Source organism: Lactuca virosa, chromosome 2 (assembly GCF_052849685.1).
Source record: "Lactuca virosa cultivar CGN04683 chromosome 2, Lactuca_virosa_CGN04683_v6, whole genome shotgun sequence".
Lineage (NCBI taxonomy): Eukaryota > Viridiplantae > Streptophyta > Magnoliopsida > Asterales > Asteraceae > Lactuca > Lactuca virosa.
Window position 1 is genome coordinate 189,270,481 of NC_136427.1, and position 23,538 is coordinate 189,294,018.

At 38.1% G+C, this 23,538-nt stretch overlaps 2 protein-coding genes across 2 annotated transcripts; both read left to right on the top strand.

Annotated features, from left to right (window-relative positions):
- Positions 1-13,813: 13,813 nt before the first annotated feature.
- On the top strand, positions 13,814-17,466 carry LOC145156683 (uncharacterized). The gene is made up of 6 exons (XM_079075965.1): positions 13,814-13,977; positions 15,709-16,116; positions 16,200-16,326; positions 16,411-16,712; positions 16,796-16,903; positions 16,982-17,466. Exons 2-4 carry the CDS (start codon positions 15,761-15,763, stop codon positions 16,645-16,647), a joined length of 720 nt encoding a protein of 239 aa, XP_078932091.1. The 5' UTR covers positions 13,814-13,977; positions 15,709-15,760; the 3' UTR covers positions 16,648-16,712; positions 16,796-16,903; positions 16,982-17,466.
- Positions 17,467-20,751: 3,285 nt separating this feature from the next.
- LOC145159891 (TLD-domain containing nucleolar protein) lies at positions 20,752-23,538 on the top strand. Its single transcript, XM_079078947.1, has 8 exons — positions 20,752-21,154; positions 21,452-21,999; positions 22,080-22,152; positions 22,228-22,308; positions 22,399-22,462; positions 22,551-22,638; positions 22,727-22,811; positions 23,270-23,538. Exons 1-8 carry the CDS (start codon positions 21,014-21,016, stop codon positions 23,351-23,353), a joined length of 1,164 nt encoding a protein of 387 aa, XP_078935073.1. The 5' UTR covers positions 20,752-21,013; the 3' UTR covers positions 23,354-23,538.

A 23,538-nucleotide genomic window follows, 5' to 3' on the forward strand; every position in this document is an offset into this window, starting at 1 on the left:
TTTAGATGGCCAGGGTTGTTGTTGTTGACGGGGTACGGACCCCATGGTCAATAAGCCTCTGTGCCAACCTCTTGGCACTATCGAATGTAGTGGGGTTTGAAGCTAAAACATTCCCCTGAAATGGAGGCACCAGCCCCCAGATGTATCTCTCGATTTTCTTTCCCTCTGTGTGCACCATGTTGGGACAGAGGGCCACCAGCTCGCAGAATCTGGCGGTGTAGGAGACTATGTCGGAGCCTTTCATGGTTAGGCTCCACAATTCTTGCTCCAGCTTTTGGATTTCGCCCCTCGGGCAGTATTCTTCGATCATCAGCTCTCTCAGAGCTTCCCAGCCCATGGCATTTGCCACTATAAGAGATAGTGACATGACATGGCTATTGCACCATGTCAGGGCTTTTGCGTCGAAGGTGCACGCAACAAATTTGACTTTGCTTCCTTCCGGGCATGAGCAGATCTCGAAGATCGACTCCGTCTTTTCGAACCATTGCGAGAGGGCAATGACTCCACCAGTCCCTTTAAAGGACAGTGGCTTTGCAGTTGGTGAAGTCCTTGTAGGAGCACTCTCTCAAGCGCACAGGGGCTTCACCGTGAGTAGAATGAACAGGTGTTCCACCTCCGGTGCCGTATCGATTTGAGGAGTAGGTGGGGTTGCAGTTACCGGAGGGTTGCGTCTCGTTGATCGGCGCGGAGGCATCTTTCAACTAAAAGTTTACAAAGATGTCGATATTGGTAAGAATAGAGAAATTGATGAGAGTGACTCATGGACTAACTCTCCATAGCCCAACAACACAATTGAATAGTATGATTGAATGTAGATCTAGTACTAAAAGATGATAGCATATGGATATTAAATTCCATGAGATTAGATATTTGTCAATAATACTGGTATTACAGATGTAACAAGTTCGGGAAAAATGACCTAGAAGTAGGTCTTACATCAAACCAAGATGGGAAAATTTTGACAGAACTACGACCTGATTATGACTTAACAGATCCAAAGTTATCACAACGATAGAAAATTAAACTAGAGTTTTTACATAAACTAAGTTATATCCAAAAGAGAAAGTTGAGTAGGCTCTATCTACGACGAGAGCCACTAGAGTGAGTCCTTGAGTCTGACAGACAGCGCTCCATGTCTCTCATGCGCCTTTCCGTCATTGCCTGTCGAGCTCGAAGTTCCCTGACTTCAGCTCGGGTTTCAGTAAGTTCTCTCTGCAGGGCTGCATTATGGATCTGAGTTCTTTCATGAGCAGACTCTAGCTGGCGAATGCGGACCGTATTAACGCCAGATTTGGCGTCAATTTCCATGACTCGGTCGATGGATGCTCGACCTTGCTCGGTGTTCCGAGCAATCTTACGGACCATGATGGGTAGGACTTGGTCAGCTGAACCTCCCTCGTTTAGGTTGTAAAAGCTTTTGTCCCCATTGTAGGGAATGGTTTGACCCTGTTCCTGACTCCATCTGTTCAAGTTTGTGGCCCATAGAGGTGTGAGTCCTTGAAATGCTGGACGAGGGTTCGGGTTTGGAGCTACTAGGGGTAGGTTGTTGACTTCTGGCTCTGAGTCAGAACCATCAGAAAAGCCTTCAGCATGGTGATCATCCAATGGGATTGGGTGATCATCTTCTGGCTCTTCTCCCAGCCATCCTGCATTGCCGTTGTTGGGATAGTACGGGTCTCCGGGGATATGGAATCCAACCATGATATCTACGCGAGAAAGGGGTAAAGAGATAATTAATAGATGACCTAATTAGATAATTAAAAGATAATCTTTATCAGTTACTTCAATACTTGTTTAGTGCATACCAGTTATATGTAATCAAAATAGGATAGACCTTCGAATAAGTGACCCTAACTCGAAACCCACAACCAAATAAGGAACAGGGAGTAAAGCAAAGATTACAGATTCTAAGTCTATGACGTCCCAGTTACATATAACCTCAGCGTATCCACTTAGCAACTATTGACTTACTGATAAAGACCTTTTTAGTTTTCAGATAAGTAATTATAGTAACACAAAATACTCCTATAGTATTTTAAGTTTATGTTATGTTCTAATGTTTTCATTGTAGTAGTATTGGTAAGTTCTTAGACTTGTTGCAACGTCACAACCACCCTTAGGCACATGCTAGTCACTCCTCGGATAATATAGTTGATCGGGCTATATCTTCCCAGGGTTGACTATATGCCTCTAAGTCTAATTGTGTTGCCCAACAATCGTAATACTTTTGTTTTGCCCTAGTGACACTGATTTTAGTATGAATGCAGGTTTGTATACTTGGTTAAATATTTTATTATTTAAAAGTATAAACTCTTTGTCAGAGTATTTTAATCCCGTTGTGTTTATAGTTTGTATATATTTTATGGGTTGATACACTCGATTCACTATAAACAATGCTCTGATACCAATCTGTCACACCCCAAAACCGGAACGGCGGAAACGTTCGGGGGTGGAGGACGTCATGTACAGTATCACAACAATGCATAGTAGTAAACAAGCAACAACATCATCCATTACATTAATAATATAATTTCATACAAGTGTGTTCTGTAAAGTTATAAGACACCAAAAATGTAAATCAAAATATGAGATGAGTCTTGAATGTGCTCCATCTTCTCAAAAGCCTGGCATCGCTACCTGTCTACTGACGACCTGAGAATACAAGTTATTTTGAAAGAGTTTATCAGCTTTAAAGCTGGTGAGTTCATAAGTATTTTAGTGTCATTGTTTGTATGAAAGTGTTTGTAAGTACTTGATGTATAAGTTTGTAAATGTTTGTAAATGTTTGTATCTCCTAGAAAATCCTATATTTTCTACTAAACGTAGCCTTCTACCAAGGCATCAAATGAAATGTATGTTTGTTTCTTGTAAAAGTGTGTATTTCCCAAATATGACTATCATTAACCAACAATATAGTTTTACATTACCGTTCATTGTGTGAAGGTCACAAAGTGAATGCAATGGGGAAATAATAAAGTACTGTAGTGTTGTACTAAGTAACTACTGCTGTACTAATTACCTTAAACCAATTTGTTATTTAAAGTAACATGTGATATGCTTGTACCATACTACCGACTATAAACACGACGATGAAAGACGTCGGAAGAAATGACATTTGGCACCCGTAGACTTGCAAGTCCCACTGTAGCGAGCAGCAAGGTGTAGGATAGTCAATCCAGTATAGATCTATACACAAATTCAACGCTCCCCATTTAAGGAGATTCTGGATACAAAACGAGCCATGACAGGTGATGCCATGCCCCGTTACGTGGCTCACATAACTGTTGTAATGTTCTTGTATATGTATTGTGTGTACTAGCTGTATTGTATGTTCTCTCTCTGTCTAGTATGTATGTATGTTCTCTCTGTTTCTCATAATAGTATGTTCTCTTGTATAATGTATAGTATGTACTAGCTGTATTGTATGTTCTCTCTCTGTCTAGTATGTATGTATGTTCTCTCTGTATGTTATGTTTGTTTCTCATCATAGTATTCTCTATCTGTATCTCGTTATAGTATGTAATGACTCATGTATGAACTGACTCATTGAATGTTTCATTGTTCTAGTAATAGTATTTGTAACTTCCTAAACTATATCTATTATAGTTTACTAGCAATGTTGTTTGTATGAATGAACATGTTTGTATACCTTTGCTACCCAAAGGTATTGAATTGAAAGAAAGAACTTTTATATCTATATACATATACATAATATATAACTACGATTCAAACGACCTTCGGACAAATAACCGATACCCTAAGTCCACAACCAAACAAGGAACAGGAAGCAAGGCGAGCTATCAGTCCTAAGTCCTTTCAATCCTACTTATATAACTATATATATATAGATACACATTTGACAAAGTATAAGTTTAAAAGAGTTTAATAAAAGTATTTAACATGTAAAAGAGTTTGCAAAACAGTTTGAAGTAGTTTGTTTGATAACACAGTTTGAAAAGTAAGGAAATCCATATGTTTGATAGTTATTAATCACATGCGATTGATATAATAACTATAATAGTTCAACTTGTATTCCCCCCCCCCCCCCCATAAAATCATTTAAAAGGTTGATTAAGGGGTATGAACTCACCTATAGTGAGTGGTTTGGATGAACGGATGGTATAGGATGCTAAGTGTCAAGTGAAGACTTGAACACACACACGGATCCTATTTAACACATAATGACACATATATGTATCCAATTAGTCATTTAACAACTAATTAACCAAGTTAAGACACCCTAGGACATGGAAAACACTTTTATTCAAGTGCTATAAGTACCAAAGGGTTGCATCTAAAGGTTGTATGGCCTTACTTAGGAGTTTACGGCCATAATGGTCATATTACTTGAGTTTACGGCCCATGGTCATTTCCCCATGAGTTTATGGCCGTAAACTCATGGTATTATGTACAATTTTGTGTTTAAAGGTCTTATAAGTCAAGGTTTAGTATCCTATGATCAAGTCCAAGCCTTAGGAAGTAATAGTGGCACAATTGCACCACTTCTTAGAGTTTACGGCCCATGGTCAATTTCCCATGAGTTTACGGCCGTAAACTCATGTGTGCTTGATTCTTTTGTTTGTTTAAGGTCCTATACTCCTCAAGGAAGTGATCTAGACTTGTATCCAAGGCTTAGGAAGGGACTAGGGCTCATAATGGCCCTTTCATTAGAGTTTACGGCCCAAGGAGATTGCCTTGGCCGTAAACACTTATGATCTTGTGTTTCTTGTTGTTTTCTAGTTGTTTAACAAGTGTATCAAGCCTATAACGAGCTAAGGTAAGAGTACTTACTATATAGAAGCTTGTAAGGGTGTTCACGACTCATGAACACTAGTGTGTGTTCTTGGTGAAATGAAGAACACTTGAAGATCTATGAAAATGGAATGATTTCATGGATGAAATCATGTAAGATCACTAGATAATGGAAGGTATCAACTAATCAAGGCAAGAAACACTTACTTTCTTGAAGATATTAAAGAAAAATTGGATGATACTTGAGAGAGAATGAGTTTCTAGGCTTGAAAATGGTAAAAAGTGAATAAAATGACTAAGTGTCATATTTATACTCCTTAGAGTTTACGGCCGTAAACTCCATGTTTGGGCCGTAAACTCCAAACTCTTGGAGTTTTGGGACTTAAATATTGTACATTTAACTCTAGAGCATACTTCCTATATTTACCTCTTGAAGTACTAGGCTTTAGAACACTCAAACTGACTCAAAACAGCTTAAAAGTTGGCAGAAACAAATCTGACTTCTATTGAAGTGAATGGTTGTACAAGATAGAAATTTCGGATTGTCACACCATCCCAGGGCATAGTGTAGCTAAATCGCTGAATCTATCGGTGTAGGCTACTATGTTTGAGCCTGCCATGGTAAGATTCCACAGCTCTTGCTCTAGTTTCTGTATTTCGCCCCTCGGGCAATATTCTTCCAGCATCATCTCTTTTAGATTTTCCCAGCCCACTGTGTTTGCCACTAGCAGAGTCAGTGACTTGACATGACTATTCCACTATGTAAGGGCTCTGTCAGAGAAGGTCCAGACAACAAACTTCACTTTGCTCCCTTCTGGGCACGCGCATAACTCAACAATCGACTCGGTCTTCTCGAACCATCGCATTAGGGCGATGACTCCCCCACTTCCATCGAAGGATTTGGGTCCACAAGTCATGAAGTCTTTGTGTGAAAACTCCCTTGTGTGTCTGTGGTTAGAGCTATTGGTATCACTACCCGATCCATTAGTACCACTTGCACGGATTTGAGTCATGACAGTTGTCACTGCGGCTGTTACTGCCGCCTGAAAGACAACCGGGTCATACTGTGGAGGTGGTGCGTTGTTTTTGTTTTTGTTCAACTTCTTCGTTGGCATCTTTCTACCATAAGGTTTAAAAGATGAAATGAGGGTAATCCCTAGTGATTACGAGTCGAGTGTTATTTGAATCGAAGTTATATTAGTTCTGAGTGTATCATGTTCTGACTCTTGAAGCAATTCATAACAGAGGTCTATGCAAAATTAGACTTATGACTTTTTGATAATGACTACCCTCTTTGTGAAGTTCTGTGACCTGGTTTACTGTTACTATTTGTTATGATAAAGGCGATATGCCTAACACATAGTGTGAGCAGTGTAATCACTAACTCACTAGATTACATTAGTTAATTAATTATTAGTGTGACGTATAGGGTGCTCTACCACCTTGCGCACCTCGAGAGTGGTTTCCTGTGTTTTCTGTCATAGTTATGATGGCCCTGAATTCAGCTGTGGGGATTTGTTCTCTCTGGACTTTATTATGGTTTTCCTATTCTCAATAGTTCATGCTTCGGGTTCTATCACCGATCTCCACCACTTCCTGATGGAAGATTTGTCTCCTCGTATGATTCCTTCTCGGAATCCACTTTATGAATCCTCTTTTATTCCTCCTTGACTTCCCTGTTGGTGGTTGTAGTGGAGTGGATTTATCTATCTAGGTTGTTCGTGCGAGAATGGGAATGTCTAGAGAATCTTATGAGATTAAGTAAAACCTTTCTTCTGAAGTTATTAATGATCCAAACTGGGTCCTCCTATAATCAAGCAGTGCATGCAAGTTGTATATAACCAAGATCAAATAGACCTTCGAATAGGTGATCCTACTCTAAAACCACAACCAAACAAGGAACATGTAGTAGAGCGAAGATCACCAATTCTAAGTCTATAAGATCCCAATTATATATAACCCTGGAAGTATGCACTTCGCAACTATAGACCTGCCGGTAAGGGTCTTTTAGTTTTCATATAAGTTTGTTATAGTGCCTAAAATACTCCTATAGTATTTTATCTTTATGTTTTGTTATAGAGATCCTTTGTATATAGAGTTAGGTAAGTTTTAGACTCGTTACAACACCACTATCACTCCCAAACACATGTTGGTCATATCTCAAATAAATATAGTTGATCAGGTTATATTTATTCCAGATATGATTACATAACTGCCTAGGTTTGACTGTAGTGTCCATCATCTAAAAACTTTTGTTTTGTTCTTATTGTGATACTTGTTCTTAGTATGTATGTTTGTTCGTATGCTTCTCGTAAAATACTTATATTTTAAAAGTATACTTTTAGTCAGAGCACTACGGCCCCATTGTATTTATAGTTGTATATCTTTTACTGGTTGATATACTGAGTTCACTATAAACAATGCTATGATACCAATCTGTCACACCCCCAAACCGGAACGGCGGAAACGTTCGGGGGCGGAGGACGTCATGTATAGTATCACAACAATTGAATAATAGTAATCAAAGCAACAACAACCATTGTATTAATAGAATAAAGTTTACATTGTTTTTCGAATCATATATGACTGACTCCAAAAGTAAATAACAAGTAAAGACTCGAAGCTACTATGCTCCATCTTCTTGAACCCTGTGCGTATACCTGTCTACTAGTATCCCGAGAATACAAGTAGGTTTTGAAAGAGTATCAGCATTTAAGCTGATGAGTTCATAAGCGTTTTGTTTTAGAAAACAGGTTCTATGTTCTTGAAAAGTACGTTGTGTTTCTCCAGAATACCTTATAATCTCTGATGTAATGAATGTTAAGTAAAAAGATTTGTACCAGTTTCCTTTTGCGAGTACTTAGTGTATACAAATCATATACAATCCAGATCGAACAAACAATTGATTGTGTGGTCCTACCCCAAGCCCACAACCAAACAAGGAACATGAAATGAGGCGGAGGCCACACATTCCACTGGTTGTCGGATCCTCATGTACATAACCCTGAAGTATTCACTAGATACTTACAAAATTGACTGTATTGGTCCTTTGAAATCTGTTGAAAGTGTTCCTCAAGAAAATCCAATATTTTCTTAGTAAAAGTATGATAATACCAATTCCTTCTATAACCACTTAGCTCACACTAGCTATGTATAAACCAATATCAAACAGACAGTTAATTGTGTGGATCTGCCCTAAACCCACAACCAAACAAGGAACGGGAAATGAGGCGGAAACCACACATTCCACGGCCTATCGGATATTCTTCATATGTAACCCGGATGCATAAACTAAGGAATTATAGAATTATTAATGAATTTCGTTAGTTGAATGATAAACCGATTGTTTGTAAAGTACTGATGTTTGTCCTGGAAAATCCTATATTTTCCCTAAGTGTAAGTTGTTATCTTAACTGTTCCAAAATTTAAAAGTACACGTATCTTCCATACTTATATTGTTAAAGCATTGTTCTGAATGAAAACCCTGGTTATTACCAGTAAAGTATAGTAGTTTTATTACATAAAATAAAACTAGTTGAAAACGTATTGTTCTGTATACTGAAAGTGTTGTTAATACCCTCCTGTGATCACTTAGTACATACGAGTTATAGAAATCTAGATCGAACAGACAGTCGATTGGGTGATTCTTCCCTAAGCCCACAACCAAACAAGGAACAGGGAATGAGGAGAAAGTCACACATCCCACTGCATGTCGGACTACTCGGTACGCCCAGCGTAAGCACATGTTTCCTTCTTAACCACTTAAGAGCTTAATACTTTGACTTTTTACGTCCAAATGCAGATCCAATGCCAAAATACCACTGAGACTCATAAAGTTTTCAAGTTTATGACTTTGCATGCCCATTAAGTGCTTAATACAAAAAATCCAAACTTCTTAACAGCTAAAGACTTTCTAGAGCATGCATGGGGAAGAACTAAGCATCAAGATCTCATTTTTATCAGTCAAGACCCCTCATTGATTCTGAAAGGATGACTTATTTGATCAAGAGCATGCCATGCTCAAGAATCACAGAAGTTGGGACCAAAAATGCCCTAATTGAAGGAATATCTGGATCTATAAGAAAAGATGATCAAGCTAGAATCTTTTTACCTCCTGAAAGTTGCTAGCAAGGTGAGAATCCCAGATCCAAACTCCTTTCAAGCTCCAATGTCTTTCTACCACTTTCTTCTTCTTCTTCTTCAAGAACACCACCAAAACACACAAATGAGCTCAAGGTGCACTCTTCACACTTAGGGTTAGCGAGAGGGACGACTTTTAGGTGGAGGCTAATGAATGTGAAGGTATTGGGGCCAAAAATATGTTTAAATAGGTTCCAAACCCTAAATTTTAGGGTTTGAAACCCTCGCATGTACACCCTGTGTACGTGATATATTCCCAACGTATAAAGCTCTCGCATGTATGCCTTGCGTACGAAGCGTACACCCATCATACTAAGCCTCGACCGAAAATACCAAAATGCCACTATGGTCCAGTTTGTAATCCTTGTCATGCACAGGGGCCAAAATGCAATATTTCTTCATACATAGGGTTAAAATTGAAATTAACTCATCATCAGGATGTTAAAATATTGGAGTTGTTTAGCGAGTGGTACCCAATTGATTTGGTTCTCATTCCCCTGCACGAGAGCAAGGTCATTATGGGAATGGATTGGATGAGCCCCAATGATGCAATGATTGATTGCGAGCATTAGTTAGTGCGTATTCGGACCATAAGCGGGGGAGAGTTAGTGATTCAGGGAGAGGGTGTTCAACATGGACCGAATCTCTGTTTAGCGGTTCGGGCCAAACACTACCTTCAACATACATGTTCTAGATTTGTTGCTTATGTGATGAATACCCGGGAGAAGGGTAAGGCGACTGTGGACGATGTACCAATTGTTCGGGAGTACCCGGACGTAATCGCTGAGTATTTGCTTGGGGTGCCTCCAGAGAGGCAGGTGGAGTTTCATATTGACTTGGTTCCTAGTGCGGCTCCGATAGCCAAAGCACCTTATCGGTTAGCACCCCCAAAGATGTAGGAGTTGTCTACGCAGCTGCAGGAGCTGTTAGACAAGGGATTTATTCGGTCGAGTAGTTCGTCATGGGGAGCGCCGATATTGTTTGTGAAGAAGAAGGATGGGTCACATCGTATGTGTATCGACTACCGGGAACTGAATAAGCTAACTATGAAGAACCGTTATCCGCTCCCGAGGATTGGCGATTTATTTGACCAACTTCAGGGTGCATCTTGGTTCTCCAAGATTTATCTGCATTCAAGTTATCATCAGATGAGGGTCAGAGAGGAGGATATGCAGAAGACAACATTCTAGAGTCGTTATGGTCATTACTAGTTCGTGGTGATGTCATTCGGGCTCACCAATGCTCCATCCGCATTCATGGATCTCATGAATCGACTATGCAAGCCTATGTTGGATCGATCTGTTATTGTGTTTATCGCTGACATCCTGGTCTATTCCAAGACCCAGGAGTAGCATGAGGAGCACATGCGAGAGGTATTTGAGACTCTGCGGAGGGAGAGGTTGTATGGGAAGTTCTCCAAGTGTGAGTTTTGGTTGCGCGAGGTGCAGTTTCTGGGACACCTTGTCAACCAGAATAGTATTGTGGTCGATCCGGACAAGGTTGAAGCAGTGATGAGGTGGGAAGTTCCGAGGTCTCAATCTGAGATTCGAAGTTTCATGGGATTAGCTGGGTACTATCGGAGATTCATTCAGGATTTCTCCAAGATAGCGGATCCGTTGACCCGATTAACGAAGAAGACTATCACTTTTCGTTGGGTGCCCGAGCAGCAGCCAACTTTTGAGACTCTGAGACAGAGATTGTGTGAGGCGCCGATTATGACCCTGTCGGAGGTGTTGAGGATTTTGTGTTATACTGTGATGCATCAGTCACAGGTTTGGGTGTGGCACTGATGCAACGAGGTCATGTGGTCGCTTACGCTCCGAGGCAGCTGAAGCCTCATGAAGCGAATTATCCTACGCATGATTTGGAATTGGGGCGGTGGTTTTCGCCCTCAAGATTTGGTGACATTACCTTTATAGGGTCTGTTGTACTATTTACGCGAATCACAAGAGTCTAAGGTATCTGATGGATCGGCCGAATCTGAACATGAGGTAGTGTAGATGGTTGGATGTGGTGAAAGATTATGAATGTGAGATCCTTTATCACCCAAGGAAGGCCAACGTAGTGGTCGATGCTTTCATCCGTAAGGCGGTTGCTACCCCGATCAAAGATTTATGTTTGAGGATGACAGTGATTACTCCACTCTTAGAGCAGATTCGAGAGGCTCAGATGGAGGCTATGAAGGAAGAGCACCGGAAGAGTGAGCGCATAGTGGATCAGGTGGATTCATTTGATTATGATATCTCGGGATTATTGACCCTTCAGCAGAGGGTGTGGGTTCCCTATTGGGGTGGTGGGCGTCAGGTTCTGATGGAGGAGGCGTACGTCAAGATTCTTTATTCATCCCGAAGCGACAAAGATGTATAGAGATCTCCGACTTGACTATTAGTGGCCATGTATGAAGCAAGACATGTACTAGTATGTGGAGAGGTGTTTGACTTGCAGAAAAGTCAAGTCTAAGCATCAGCAACCTCACTGCAAAATGGAGCCGTTGGAAGTCCCCATTTGGAAATGGGAATAGATTACGATGGATTTTATCACCAAATTGCATCGGACGACGCGCATAATGGATTCGATCCAGGAGAGTATTTCGGTGGAGAAGCTGGCCGATATCTACATTCGGAAAGTGGTGGCACGATATGAGGTAGGGATGAGAATTTGGCCCGAAAACCCGAATCGAACCGAAACCTGAACCGAACCGAACCGAATTAGGCCCGAATAAGCAATTTGCTTCGGGTTTTGGGTATCTTTGTTATGCTTATTCGGTTCTCGGGTTACCCAAATAAGAGCTTATTCAGTTCTAAATACCCGAACCAAATAAGCATTCCCCCTCCCCTTTCTCAAATCGAAAGAAATCAAAATCACGATTCACACTTCTGTCCTCGTCGTTCATAATAGAAAAAAACTCCTACGCTCGTTCTTGTCATTTCAAAATGGACCAATCTTCTCGTCTATTTCCAAACTTAAAATCACTTTTTTCGATCCTTTCTTTTGTTTCAAACTTTTAAAAATCAATCCTTCCTATTGTCTCTAAGGATTCATGAATTCCTACTTTGTCTAGTCATGGAAAATTGGGCTCCAACTCAAGAAACTCAAGTAAGAAATTAATTCTCATTATGGTAATCTGCTATGTAAACGTTATTCTTTCAATGTGTTATTGTGTTATGTTATTCTTTAAATGGTTTATGTTGATGTATAAAAACACATTGTTATTCTATTAATCGGGTTATAGAATCCTAATACGGTTTATTCAGTTTTTTTCGGTTATATTAGGTCCTTAATCATCTTGTACATGTTATTCGGGTTATTTGGGTAATAACCGAACTGAACCGATTTATACCCGAACCGAACCGTACCCGTATTGGTTAATCGGTTCGGTTTTCGGTTCATGCAATTACCCTTATTCGATTTCCGGGTTATTCGGGTCCGGGTTGGTTCGGTCCTGTTCCGACATGAATAACATCCCTAATATGGGGTGCCGGTTTCTGTGGTGTCTGATAGGGATGTTTGGGTCATTTCCAGGTTATGGAAGAGATTCCATGAGGAGTTGGGTACTCATCTGCACTTCATCACGACTTTCCACCCACAGACTGATGGTCAGAATGAGCGGACTATCCAAACACTGTAGGACATGTTGCGAACATGTGCACTGGATTTTGGGGGTAGTTGGGATACGTATCTTCCTTTGGCGGATTTTTTGTATAACAACAGTTATCACGCCAGCATTGATCGACCTCCTTTTGAGATGCTCTATGGGAGAAAGTGTAGGCCCCGATATGTTAAAGTGAGGTCGGCCATCGGGTCATCACTATTAGAAAAATGCTAAATAACTACGAAAATCTGCTACGGAAGTAGAATCCGTAGCTATTTTGCTATGGAATATGCTACGAAATGGCTATCCGTAGTAATTTTTCTACAAAATTTGCTACAAAATTGCATTCCGTAGGTAATAGTTGAATAACTACGGAATTTTGCTACAGAATCAGAAGTCGTAGGTAGATTGTAACGGAATTTGCTACAAAATCATAATATGTAGCTATTTCGCTACAGAAGTTACTACGAGTAATAGTCCGTAGTTATTTTGATACAAAATTTGCTACGAAATCATAATCCATAACTAGTTTACTACAAAATTGCTACAGAACTGAAGGCCATAGTTATCTAGCTACAAATTTGCTACAAAATCAAAATCCATAGCTAGTTTTCTATGAACTTTTTCTATAGATCAATGTTTGTACCCAACTTGATACAATGTTTGCTACAGAATCAAAATTTTAGTTATTCAATATAACATAAAAATCCATAACTATTATTGTACTAAATTTTCCAATAAAGTTTTTAAGTGTTGGAGGTATTCTAAAGAAATTTCATAAGAGGCTTATGATTTACTATCTTTTACTTCAATCCATGTTCTTATTCTAGTTCCTAAAAGTCTTATGTTGAATTAACGGCAGTGTATTGGTTTTTAGGAACAAAAAGTCATCTTCGTTGATCATAGTGAAGATTTCTTTGAGATATTTTTTTGTGGGTATCCGATGGCTAATAGGTTGCCTGAACGTACCATAACAAAAACTCTATCAATTTTGTGTCTTTCTTAAACCTGGTTCTGGCCCGATTAATGGTTCTGGCCCGATTAACAAGTCCAATTATTTTACTCAATTCCGGGTAAAATATCCGGTTTACCTAGATCCGGTACACCCACTCCCCGGACCCAAATTTGAATTGAATTTTGCTTAAACTAAATTGGAAATTGCTATACAAATATAATTTTGTTTACAATTTAAATAATATATAATAACAATAATAATAATAATAATAATAATAATGTTTTTAAACCTAAATAGTAGACATGTGCCTATATTATAAAAAAAAAAGATTTTAACAAATCTAAATCTTATTTGGCCGTTTTTGATATTTCAGGGTTGATACCCAACTTTATGGTAATTTGCGCATCGATCATCACTGTTAACCTCCCGCGTCGACCACCATCACTACCACCGTTAACCTCTTAATAAATAAAAGAGACCTCAAATTTCCGGTTTCTATCAAATCGAATCGCATACCCGAGCACTGAGCACCGACATAGTAAGTTTTTCGTTTCTTTATTCTGTTCTATTCGACCTAGTTCTTGTTGATTGATTTCAAAATCTTTTGTGTAAAATCAAATTCTTATAACACACAAAACCATCGAGACCTAAGATAGTAATTAAGCTTTGTCACTTTCTCATTATATTATATCGTAGAAACTTTTGTTTAATTTTTGTGTTTTGTTTGATTGCAAACTTTGAAAATCTAATTTACAAAATTGAATCAATTGTTTAGGTTCTTATATTTGGTTGTTAAAAATCTTGCAGTGAACATCGCCCCTTAACATCACCCTTGCTTATCTAGAATTTGATTAATTAAATAATAAAGTATGTTGTAATTAGTTATCTTCAATCTAACTATCCTTTCATTGGGAATATAAACGAACACGAAAATGTTAAGCTGTTATTTTTCCAGAACTTTTAATACTGCAAATTATCACCATAACAGATGCTAGATGAAACAGATGCTACATGTTTCAACTTTCAAAAAGCCTCAAAACAAATGTAACTTTCAAAAAGTCTCCAAACATTAATGAAAGTTGCCCCTGCTTCAAAAGTCGATGGCAGTTGATTAAAGAGAACCCAAACATAAAATTCCATTTCCTGCCTTTATCAATCTCAGTATACCATATTTCCAATCTCCCAAAACAAGAAAAATGCAACTACTCCAATAAAAGTCAACTATCCCACAATAATCTTTTATTTTCCAAAATGGACGAAATTACCCTACACCTAAGATTTGACCAGTTGACATATTCATTATATATGTGAAATCCTTTCCATATATATCTAACCTACGTAAATTACTTGTCCCATATATATCTTCTCTCACTTATTGTACATTAGTGAAAAATAATATATACTTTTGAATTTCCCATCTCAACACCCGGCAAAACAAATCTTCCAAAATATTCAAAAAAATTTATTTCCGTATCCCACTCCCGGGAAAACAGAATTCCCTATATCCACTCCCGTCAAAACCGCTCCCCCATTACGTAGGCATAACTTGCCCACGCAAAGGAGAATTTCACTATTCATCTATACGTCCTTTGTTGTGTTTCCTCTGCTTCCACTGTTCGGTGCTTCCAGGCCTTGTGATAGCATGTATGTTTTTTTTTCCGCTTTTATATTCTTCACTGATCATCTTCTTTAGCTATCAAAAACAAAATTAAGCAATGGACCAAAATCGTTTAGACCTTTATTTACAACCACATGTTTTTTTTTTAAAAAACAATATCAACCATCGACTTTCAAATGTTAAAAAAGACCATAACGAATTATAACATCGTTTTTCTTCTGTTTTGTTTTTCCCTAGATCATCTTATATGATTCCTTACGTATGTTTTTTATGGGTACACTTGTATTTCTTAATAACAATATAGATCGATCTTGCCCCTTCCTTTTTTCTATCATCTTATACGCTTGACAGGGGTTGTAATATCAGTTAGCTCCTTTCTGGTAACAGTGTGCAAGTTGTCACCCCTTTGTGGGTTTGTCACTCTGTATATGTTTATAATCGTGAAATGTAATGGAATGATGCTTATAATCTGATTAGTTCAATAGTAACCTTAGGACCTTATGCATTCGTGTAAACTGAATATGTAAACTAATTCTGATTATGAATTTTATTGGTACCATGTTTTTTTAATTTCATGCAAGAGTTTTTATTATTAATGAATATATCTCAAACTTATAATTTTGTATTTCTAATGCACTTGCTATATTACAGAAAAGATGTCTCCATTCCCATTAAAAGGAGCTCCAACGAGGCCACGCACAACATGCATCGTCTGTTACAAAGGCATGCTAATGAAGCATCTACACCATCTGGTACTGTAATATCCCCTTTGGTTACCCCTACATCCACACCGACAACATCTACCTCTCCACCATTTGGAAGTGTATCAACCCCTTCATCCACACCAGCCCCATCGTCTGCCCCTGCCTCCACAACAATCCTATCATCTACCCCTGCATCCACACATACACCATCTACTCCCCCACTGTTTGGTACTGTATCAGCCCCATCATCCACACAACCCCCATCTTCTGCCCCTTCCTCTACAGAAACCCCATCGACACCAATTTCTACCGAACAACAAGATGGACGCATACATATTAAAGTTCGAGAGAATGCGTAAGTTACCATACTAACTGATTTTCATCTTTTTTTTTGTTTAAGTTTGATTTGTTCATACTATTATGCTATTTTTTTTATAGGTTATTACCTTTAGGTAAATGTTCAACCATAATTAAGAAATCATTCCTAGATAAAGTGGATGAAAATGGATATAAGTGGGTAACAATAAGCGAAGAGATAAAACAATTTTATTGGGAAGAGTTTCAGGTACATGATTTGTTATATTGATTTTATGTAATTTTTAGGCATATAGTTCGGTTATTATAACTCCATTGTTGTTATGTATTGTAGAAAAAATATCAGTGGGATGCTGTAGTTGGTGACTCAGTAGTCAAGGCTGCTTGGGAACAGAAAGCCAAAGAAAGATATCGACAGTATATCTATGACATCAGCACAAGAAATCCGACTCGTGAAAAGCCATGCCACATAGAACAACAAGTGTGGAATTCATGGAATGCAATATGGAATTCGGAGGAGTTCAAGAAAAAATCAGAGCAAAATAAAAAAATAGACGTAAAGGTGTACTAGGTGGAAAAGCCCCTCCTACTCATAATGGCGGATCGGCTTCACATCAACAAATTGCAGCCGACATGGTAAGGGTTTTTAATAGTCATATAATATATTTCTTTCAATACATCTTGTGGTGAGATTTGGCATACGTATTGTATTAACGTAGGAGGAATATACGGGACAAGCTCCATCATGCTATGATGTATTCATGTTTACTCATACTAAGGATCATGATGGAAAGACGTTTCAAGTTGACAAAGCTAAAGAAGTTCATGTAAGCTTAATTTTAATTTATTTGATAATCAGAACTTAAAAAATCTTATTATATATTAATGCAACAATAACATTGTAGGATTTGTTTGTGTCACGACATGCGGATTTGGCACTGCTGGGAGAGGAAGTTGATGAAAGTGAACTATTTTATACAGTTGTCAGAGGACATGACCGTAAGAGAAGAATTTATGGGCTTGGATCATATGACATGTCCATTTTTCGTGAAAATTCTTCTCAAACATGCACTTCACCGGATACAACTTGTGAAAAACATCATCTTGAGACCAAGATCCAGAAACTATAGAGGAAACCATAGAGCAACAAAGGATGGACTTGAATAATGTGAGAAACATGATAAATGATATAAGAAGCACAAATAACCAGTGACAGATTTTTTTATTGCATATTTAGGATTTCTAGTTGAGTTTGGCTACTAGACTAGTTTTATTGATGTTTTGGACAATGTAGCATTTCATTCGATGATAAACTATTTCTTTTTATTAAGAATTTATGTAATTTTTATTATTTCTTATTGCAATTTCGTAATGTTGATTTTATTATAAATTTGCTTCGGAATTTTTTTAGTCATTTTGTATGCATTTTGATACAGAATTAATCATGTCATAAATTTTTTCTATTTTTATTTTTACGGAGTTACTGTGTATCTTTTTATGGAGTTGTTGTGGATTTTGTTACGGAATATATTCCGTCACATTTAGTTTGCAATGGAGGTAGACTGTGGTAAATTTACTATAAAACATTTCTAAGAGAGGTGTGTTATAGTAATGTTACTACAAGATATTTGCTATGGAAGTAGAGCGTAGTGAATTTACTACAAAATATTTGCTATGGAATTAAGTCGTACTAAGTTTACTATGGGGTATTAGCTACGTCATTAACCATAGTGGATTTTTGCTACGGAAACTAGCTACGAAGTTAGTTTGTAGTTAACTTGCGACAGATTTACTATGGATCGGAGCGTAGTTAATTCGCTATGGACTTGCTACGGATAAAACTGTAGTTAATTTTTTACGATGTTTCTACGGATGTAGTCCGTAACTATTTTACTACGGAATAAGTCCGCTGCAACTTCCGTTGCAAAGGTGCTACGGATTCCGTAACGAAAGTTTACTAACGAAGAATTTAACTACGGAATTGTTTGTAGCAAATTATGTCGCTAATCATGTTTAACTATAGAATATCATGTTTTAGCTACAGAGTTTTTCCGTGGCTATATCGACTTTTTCTTGTAGTGCATGGGGAGTATGGAGGTGGTACTTAAAATGACGAAATTGATTCAACAGGTTCGCGACAGACTTCATACAGTGCAGAGCCGACAAAAGAGTTACGCAGATAGACGCCGGTCAGACTTAGAGTGTCAGGTTAGAGACATGGTACTCATGAAGGTGTCACCTTGGAAATGTGTCATCCGATTAAGGAAGCGGGGTAAGCTAGGCCCCATGTATATTGGTCCTTTCAGGGTGATAGCTCGGGTGGGCAGGGTTGTGTATCGTCTGGATCTTCCGGAGGAGCTCAGTCAGATCCATAGTACTTTTCATGTCTCTCAACTACGGAAATGTTTGATTGATGATTCTGCAGTGGTTTCATTGGAGGACATTCAGGTGGATGATCGCCTGAATTATATAGAGAGACTAGTAGCGATCCTTGACAGGAGGATGGAGACTATGTGAAACAAGGTTGTGGATCTCGTGAAGGTGCAGTGGCAACATCGAAAGGGTTCAGAGTGGACATGAGATCCTGAGGACGAGATGATGGAGCATTACCTAGAGTTATTTGCGGGGCGTACGTTGTCCACGGACAAACCCTAATTTTTAAGGTTTGGACCCTATTTAAGCATCATTATAGACTCCAAACCTTTCCTCTCATCAGTCTCCTTACCCTAGAAGATATCCCACGAAACCCTAACCCTCTATTGAGTGTTCTTGAGCCTTATAGTGATCTTGTGGTGTTTTTTGGTAGTTCTTGGTGGTGAAGGAAGCTTCTTGAAGAAGGAGTGGTGCATTCAAGCCCTTGGATCCAGCTTCTACACCTTCTTGTGCATCTTTAGAAGGTATCAAGTTCACACCTTGGAGCTATTTGTTCTAGATCTCATTATGTTCATGTTTATGCACTTTATTGTCCCAAAACCTTGGTCTTATGGAGTATAGACTACTCCAGACCATTTGAGCTGTCATTTTGAGCATTTAAGAGTGCATGGAGCCATAGAAATCGAATCTTGAAATTTAAAGTTCATCCATGTTTTAGTTGTTGGCCGTTTTATGAAGTTTTGGACCTAAGATTTAGTGTTGGGTCCCATTAAGACATGCAAGTGAGTAAAGTCGCCAACTTTATGGAATAATACCTTATTTATATGTAGATTTGAGGTTTGGACGTTAAGATCTTAAGGGATTAAGACATTGGAAGAGGATTTGGGGCACTGACCAGTACGCCGGGCGTACTCTTGAGTACGCTGCGCGTACTGGGTCTGAAGCCCGTGGCGGTCACTCGAGTACGTGGGGCGTACAGGCCAGGTACGCATGACATACCGCTTACTGTGGGCCTAGGTTGCTTTTTGGGCCTTGATTGTATGAGTTTAGCTTTGAGGGGGGGGGGGTAAAATAGTCTTTTACCCTAAGAGTCGGGATTATGGGTTTGGACTCTCAGTTATGGTTTATAACCTAATTATTAATTAGGGTATTATTTGATCATATATAGTGCGGAGATTTCCCGAATTAGCAGTCTGAGCATTTATCTGATTTTTCAACAGTTTGAGATGAGTCTCCTCCCAGTGTTTGGCGGGTCGAAGGCACCAATGCCGGCCCATGGATTATTGTTATTTGTATGCTAGTTGTCTTTGTGACTCTTGCATGTGTTGTATGCATACCGGGCGGGGCCCAATGCCAGGCGAAGCCTGATGAGTGTATTGGGCGGGGCCCATCGCATGTTATTGACATATCTGTTTCGGGCGAGGTTCGATACCGGACGGGGCCCGATGGTTGTCGGGCAAGGCCCATTATATGTATGGTATGAGATATTTTGGGAAACTCAGTAAGCCTTGAGTTTACGATTTTCAGCCGATTCGAAGGGGAAGAGCTCGGGATGATCGCATCGCACACACCATGATTTTTCTGCGTTATTGACTCTGATGTATTTTGGATGATTATTGATACACTATGACTTTCTTATGGGTTTGATTATCATGTTTGGTTTATGTTTATTTAATATAAAAACAAAATTTTTGATTTTAATTTTTTTGGACGTTACACATATATTCAAAAGAAACTCTAGCAAGGAACTAGAGAGCCAAAAGGGAAATTACAAATTGTTTAACAGAAATTGCATCTTACCATTCCAAAGAAAAACAATTTTTCTAAATTTATTACTAACCCAAAAAAATAAAAATTCTCTAATAGAATAAAAAATGGTATATTTTCTCAACTTTCCGTCTTAAAAAACTTTATCATTTCGTTACCTCCAAATATGTCATAACATGGTACAACAAACAACATCGACTCATAAATTACTCTTATTTCACTTATGTTCTAGACGAGTTTTGAACTCCCAAAATTTTAAAAAAACTAAGAACAACTAATACAGTTTAAAAAAAAGATAACACCTAATACCAATGCATTAGAAATGATAACACCTAATATCAATTCATTAGAAGTCCTTTTGTACAATAATGTTCTTGTTGTTGATACAATGCCCGATACTTTCAAATGGTTGACATAAATATATAATTTGTAGATTAGAGAGTTTATGATTATTTTAGGAGAAAAAGAAAAAAACAAAAAATAAAAAACAAAATTAGCTAGGCAAACCAACCAAATTGATTCCGACTTTTTATCATCCATTACTGTTCCGAATTATTTTAGGACATTTCTCAATTCTCATCGGCGAATTTGCTTTGAAGAAGAGAAGACCGACTTCTTCGTCTTCCTTACAACTTACGCATCGCGACCAACTCCACCAGCTCCAATTGTCTACCGCTTCTTCTTTAACACCCTTCTATCTGTTGCCTGAAAACATGGGGATTCATCTGAATTTCAACACAGATAGCTGAAGAAACCGCGGACATAGCTCTTGACTACAATCCTAGCAACAACAAAGGATGAAACTGGGAAAGCAACAAGAACATCAGCGTTCAACAACATCAATAAGAAGTAAGGCGGCCCATTTTGTGTCTGATCTTACCACCGTTCTTCTTAATCCAATATCTGATAAACCCTCATCGAATTCCTCTCCTCGTTCTGTAAGTTGTTTGCCCTCTCCCAAATTCTTCTTTGGATCCGTTGAAGTACTTTAATTTTTTTTTTCAATAATAAAAAAGTTCGATCAAGTTTAGTTCAATTCCTGATCATCAATTTGAAATTCTATTTCTGATATGACCTTTTGTGCAATTCTTTGACCTTTTAATCTTACGGTTTATCTCCTTCTATTTATGTGCAACTTAACTTGAGTTTTCATCTTCATGAAATCTAATCTCTGTGGACGAACCAATACACTTTAGGATTAGGGTTTAGTAATGGGATTCCTTCGTTTTTGTTAGGGAGATGTGAGTAATGAGCCAAGGAGAAACACACAACAATGTAATCAAGAAGAAGATGTTCCAGTCTTGGTTGATGGGCCAGATACTTCCTCCTTCACCGCATTTCTCTACTCATTCTTGTCCCCAGGAAGATCAGAAAACGAGTCTGAGTATTCAGAATGGAACGACAACCAAGTGGTAACTAGCTACAGAAATGACACATCATCCCCAAACGTTTCAAAAGAAAACAATGGAAAAAAAGGTCTATTCTCTAAGGGCAAACAGTCACTCAGCAAGGCTCTTTCACAAGCTGCTAGGTTTAGTGGGTATCGATCTCATGCATCTGGGAAAGTAAACACTGAATCAAAGACTGATGACATGAAAGAAACAAGCTCCCAATTTGACACCAATGATGGGGTTCCTGTACAAAATGTGATCGCATCTTTTCCTTCTGATAAACTTCCAAAAATGTCAGAACCTTCACAACTTATGACAGAAAATACACGTTCTGATCTTTATGTTGCACTCCCTGTTCTCAGTCAAGGAAAGAAATGGGTTTTACTATACAGGTAAAACTTCATCTTCTTCATATTTTCAGTTTCACATTATTCTTGAATCTTGATATATCATTATCTTTTTTATATGTTAGTACATGGAGGCATGGCATATCTCTTTCAACCTTATATAGAAGAAGCAATCTTTGCCCAGGGTTAAGTCTGCTGGTAATGTCTTGTCTTCAGTAACTATTCAAAATGTCAACTTTACCCTTTAACTGAAACTTGATTAAACATTTTCAGGTGGTTGGAGATCGTAAAGGTGCAGTGTTTGGTGGTTTAGTTGAGGCACCTTTAAAACCATCAACAAAGAAAAGATACCAGGTTTGTAATTGTTTAATTAAGTTAGTTTCTCTATATGTTGACAAAAGACTTTTCTACCCTTTTTCACTATGATGAGTAAATACTATACAGGGATCGAATGATACATTTGTGTTTACAAATACACCAGGGCGTCCTGTTATATATCGTCCCACAGGTACTGCATTTTCTTGATAATATATAAAATTTTTTCTATAATTTTAATATTTATTTGGGATTTATTATGTTAATTGTGCATTTATTAGGGGTGAATCGTTATTTTACTCTTTGTTCAACTGAGTATTTAGCGCTTGGTGGGGGAAATCATTTTGCATTGTATCTTGATAGTGACTTGTAAGAGTGTTGCACTTGCACCCTTCCGGTTTTTTCTTTTTGAGGGATAATATGGTAATTTGGCAATTTGCATATTTTTTTTTCACAGATTGAATGGGTCAAGTTTGGCCTCAGAAACTTATGGTAACTCTTGTTTGTCACACACCCAAGAATTTGAAGTGAAGGAAATTGAGGTGCTTTCTCTCACTTATTTTTGCAAATATTACTTTTTTGGTCCTCGAGTATGGCTGATTTTGTTCAATTTGGGTCCTAAAGGGCTTTCTCTTGCAAATTTGATTCTTATTTGAGGTTTTTGTAACGTTTTTAGTCTTCATTCCAAGTAAAATGAGTTAGGACTAAAATTGAAAAAATGAGCTATACTCAGGGATCAAAAATGGTCATCTTACTTAGAACAAGGACTGAAACTCTACAAGAAATTTCAAAGAAGGACCAAAATTGTAAGAGAATTTTTTGGGACCAAAATTGAAAAAATGCTTCGGGACCAAAAATAGTCAAATAAGGACTAAAATTGCAAGAGAAAACTTTATGGGATCAAAATCGGAAAAATCAGATATACTCAGGGACCAAAAGTGTAATTTAATATAAATATAAATATAAATAGTTTGCATAAGTTGAGTTCATATGTGTGCAGCTGTGGGGGTTTGTATATGCTTCAGAGTATGAAGAGGCGATATCAATGTTGAGGACAGAAGCACCTGGGATATGTCGATGGTAGATTGACGATTATGCCCTTCATCTTGTATATATTTTAACATGGGTGTTCCATTTCCATTGCTATGTTTGTTGAAACTTGGTTTGTTGGGTTTCAACGTAGATAACTTTTTGGATTTATGATATACGTATAAAAGATTGATAAAGCTAGGGGTTTGTCAACGGAAATATATTTTCTGATTTTGTCAA

What these genes read in the sequence shown, in the direction of transcription:
- LOC145156683 (XM_079075965.1), top strand. Translation starts at nt 15,761, where the DNA reads ATGCATCGTCTGTTACAAAGGCATGCTAATGAAGCATCTACACCATCT. An exon ending in ATTAAAGTTCGAGAGAATGC is followed by an intron (nt 16,117 to 16,199) that starts GTAAGTTACCAT and finishes TTTTTTTTATAG; the next exon opens with GTTATTACCTTTAGGTAAAT. An exon ending in TTTATTGGGAAGAGTTTCAG is followed by an intron (nt 16,327 to 16,410) that starts GTACATGATTTG and finishes TATGTATTGTAG; the next exon opens with AAAAAATATCAGTGGGATGC.
- LOC145159891 (XM_079078947.1), top strand. Translation starts at nt 21,014, where the DNA reads ATGAAACTGGGAAAGCAACAAGAACATCAGCGTTCAACAACATCAATA. An exon ending in TGTTATATATCGTCCCACAG is followed by an intron (nt 22,463 to 22,550) that starts GTACTGCATTTT and finishes TGCATTTATTAG; the next exon opens with GGGTGAATCGTTATTTTACT. An exon ending in TTGTATCTTGATAGTGACTT is followed by an intron (nt 22,639 to 22,726) that starts GTAAGAGTGTTG and finishes TTTTTTTCACAG; the next exon opens with ATTGAATGGGTCAAGTTTGG.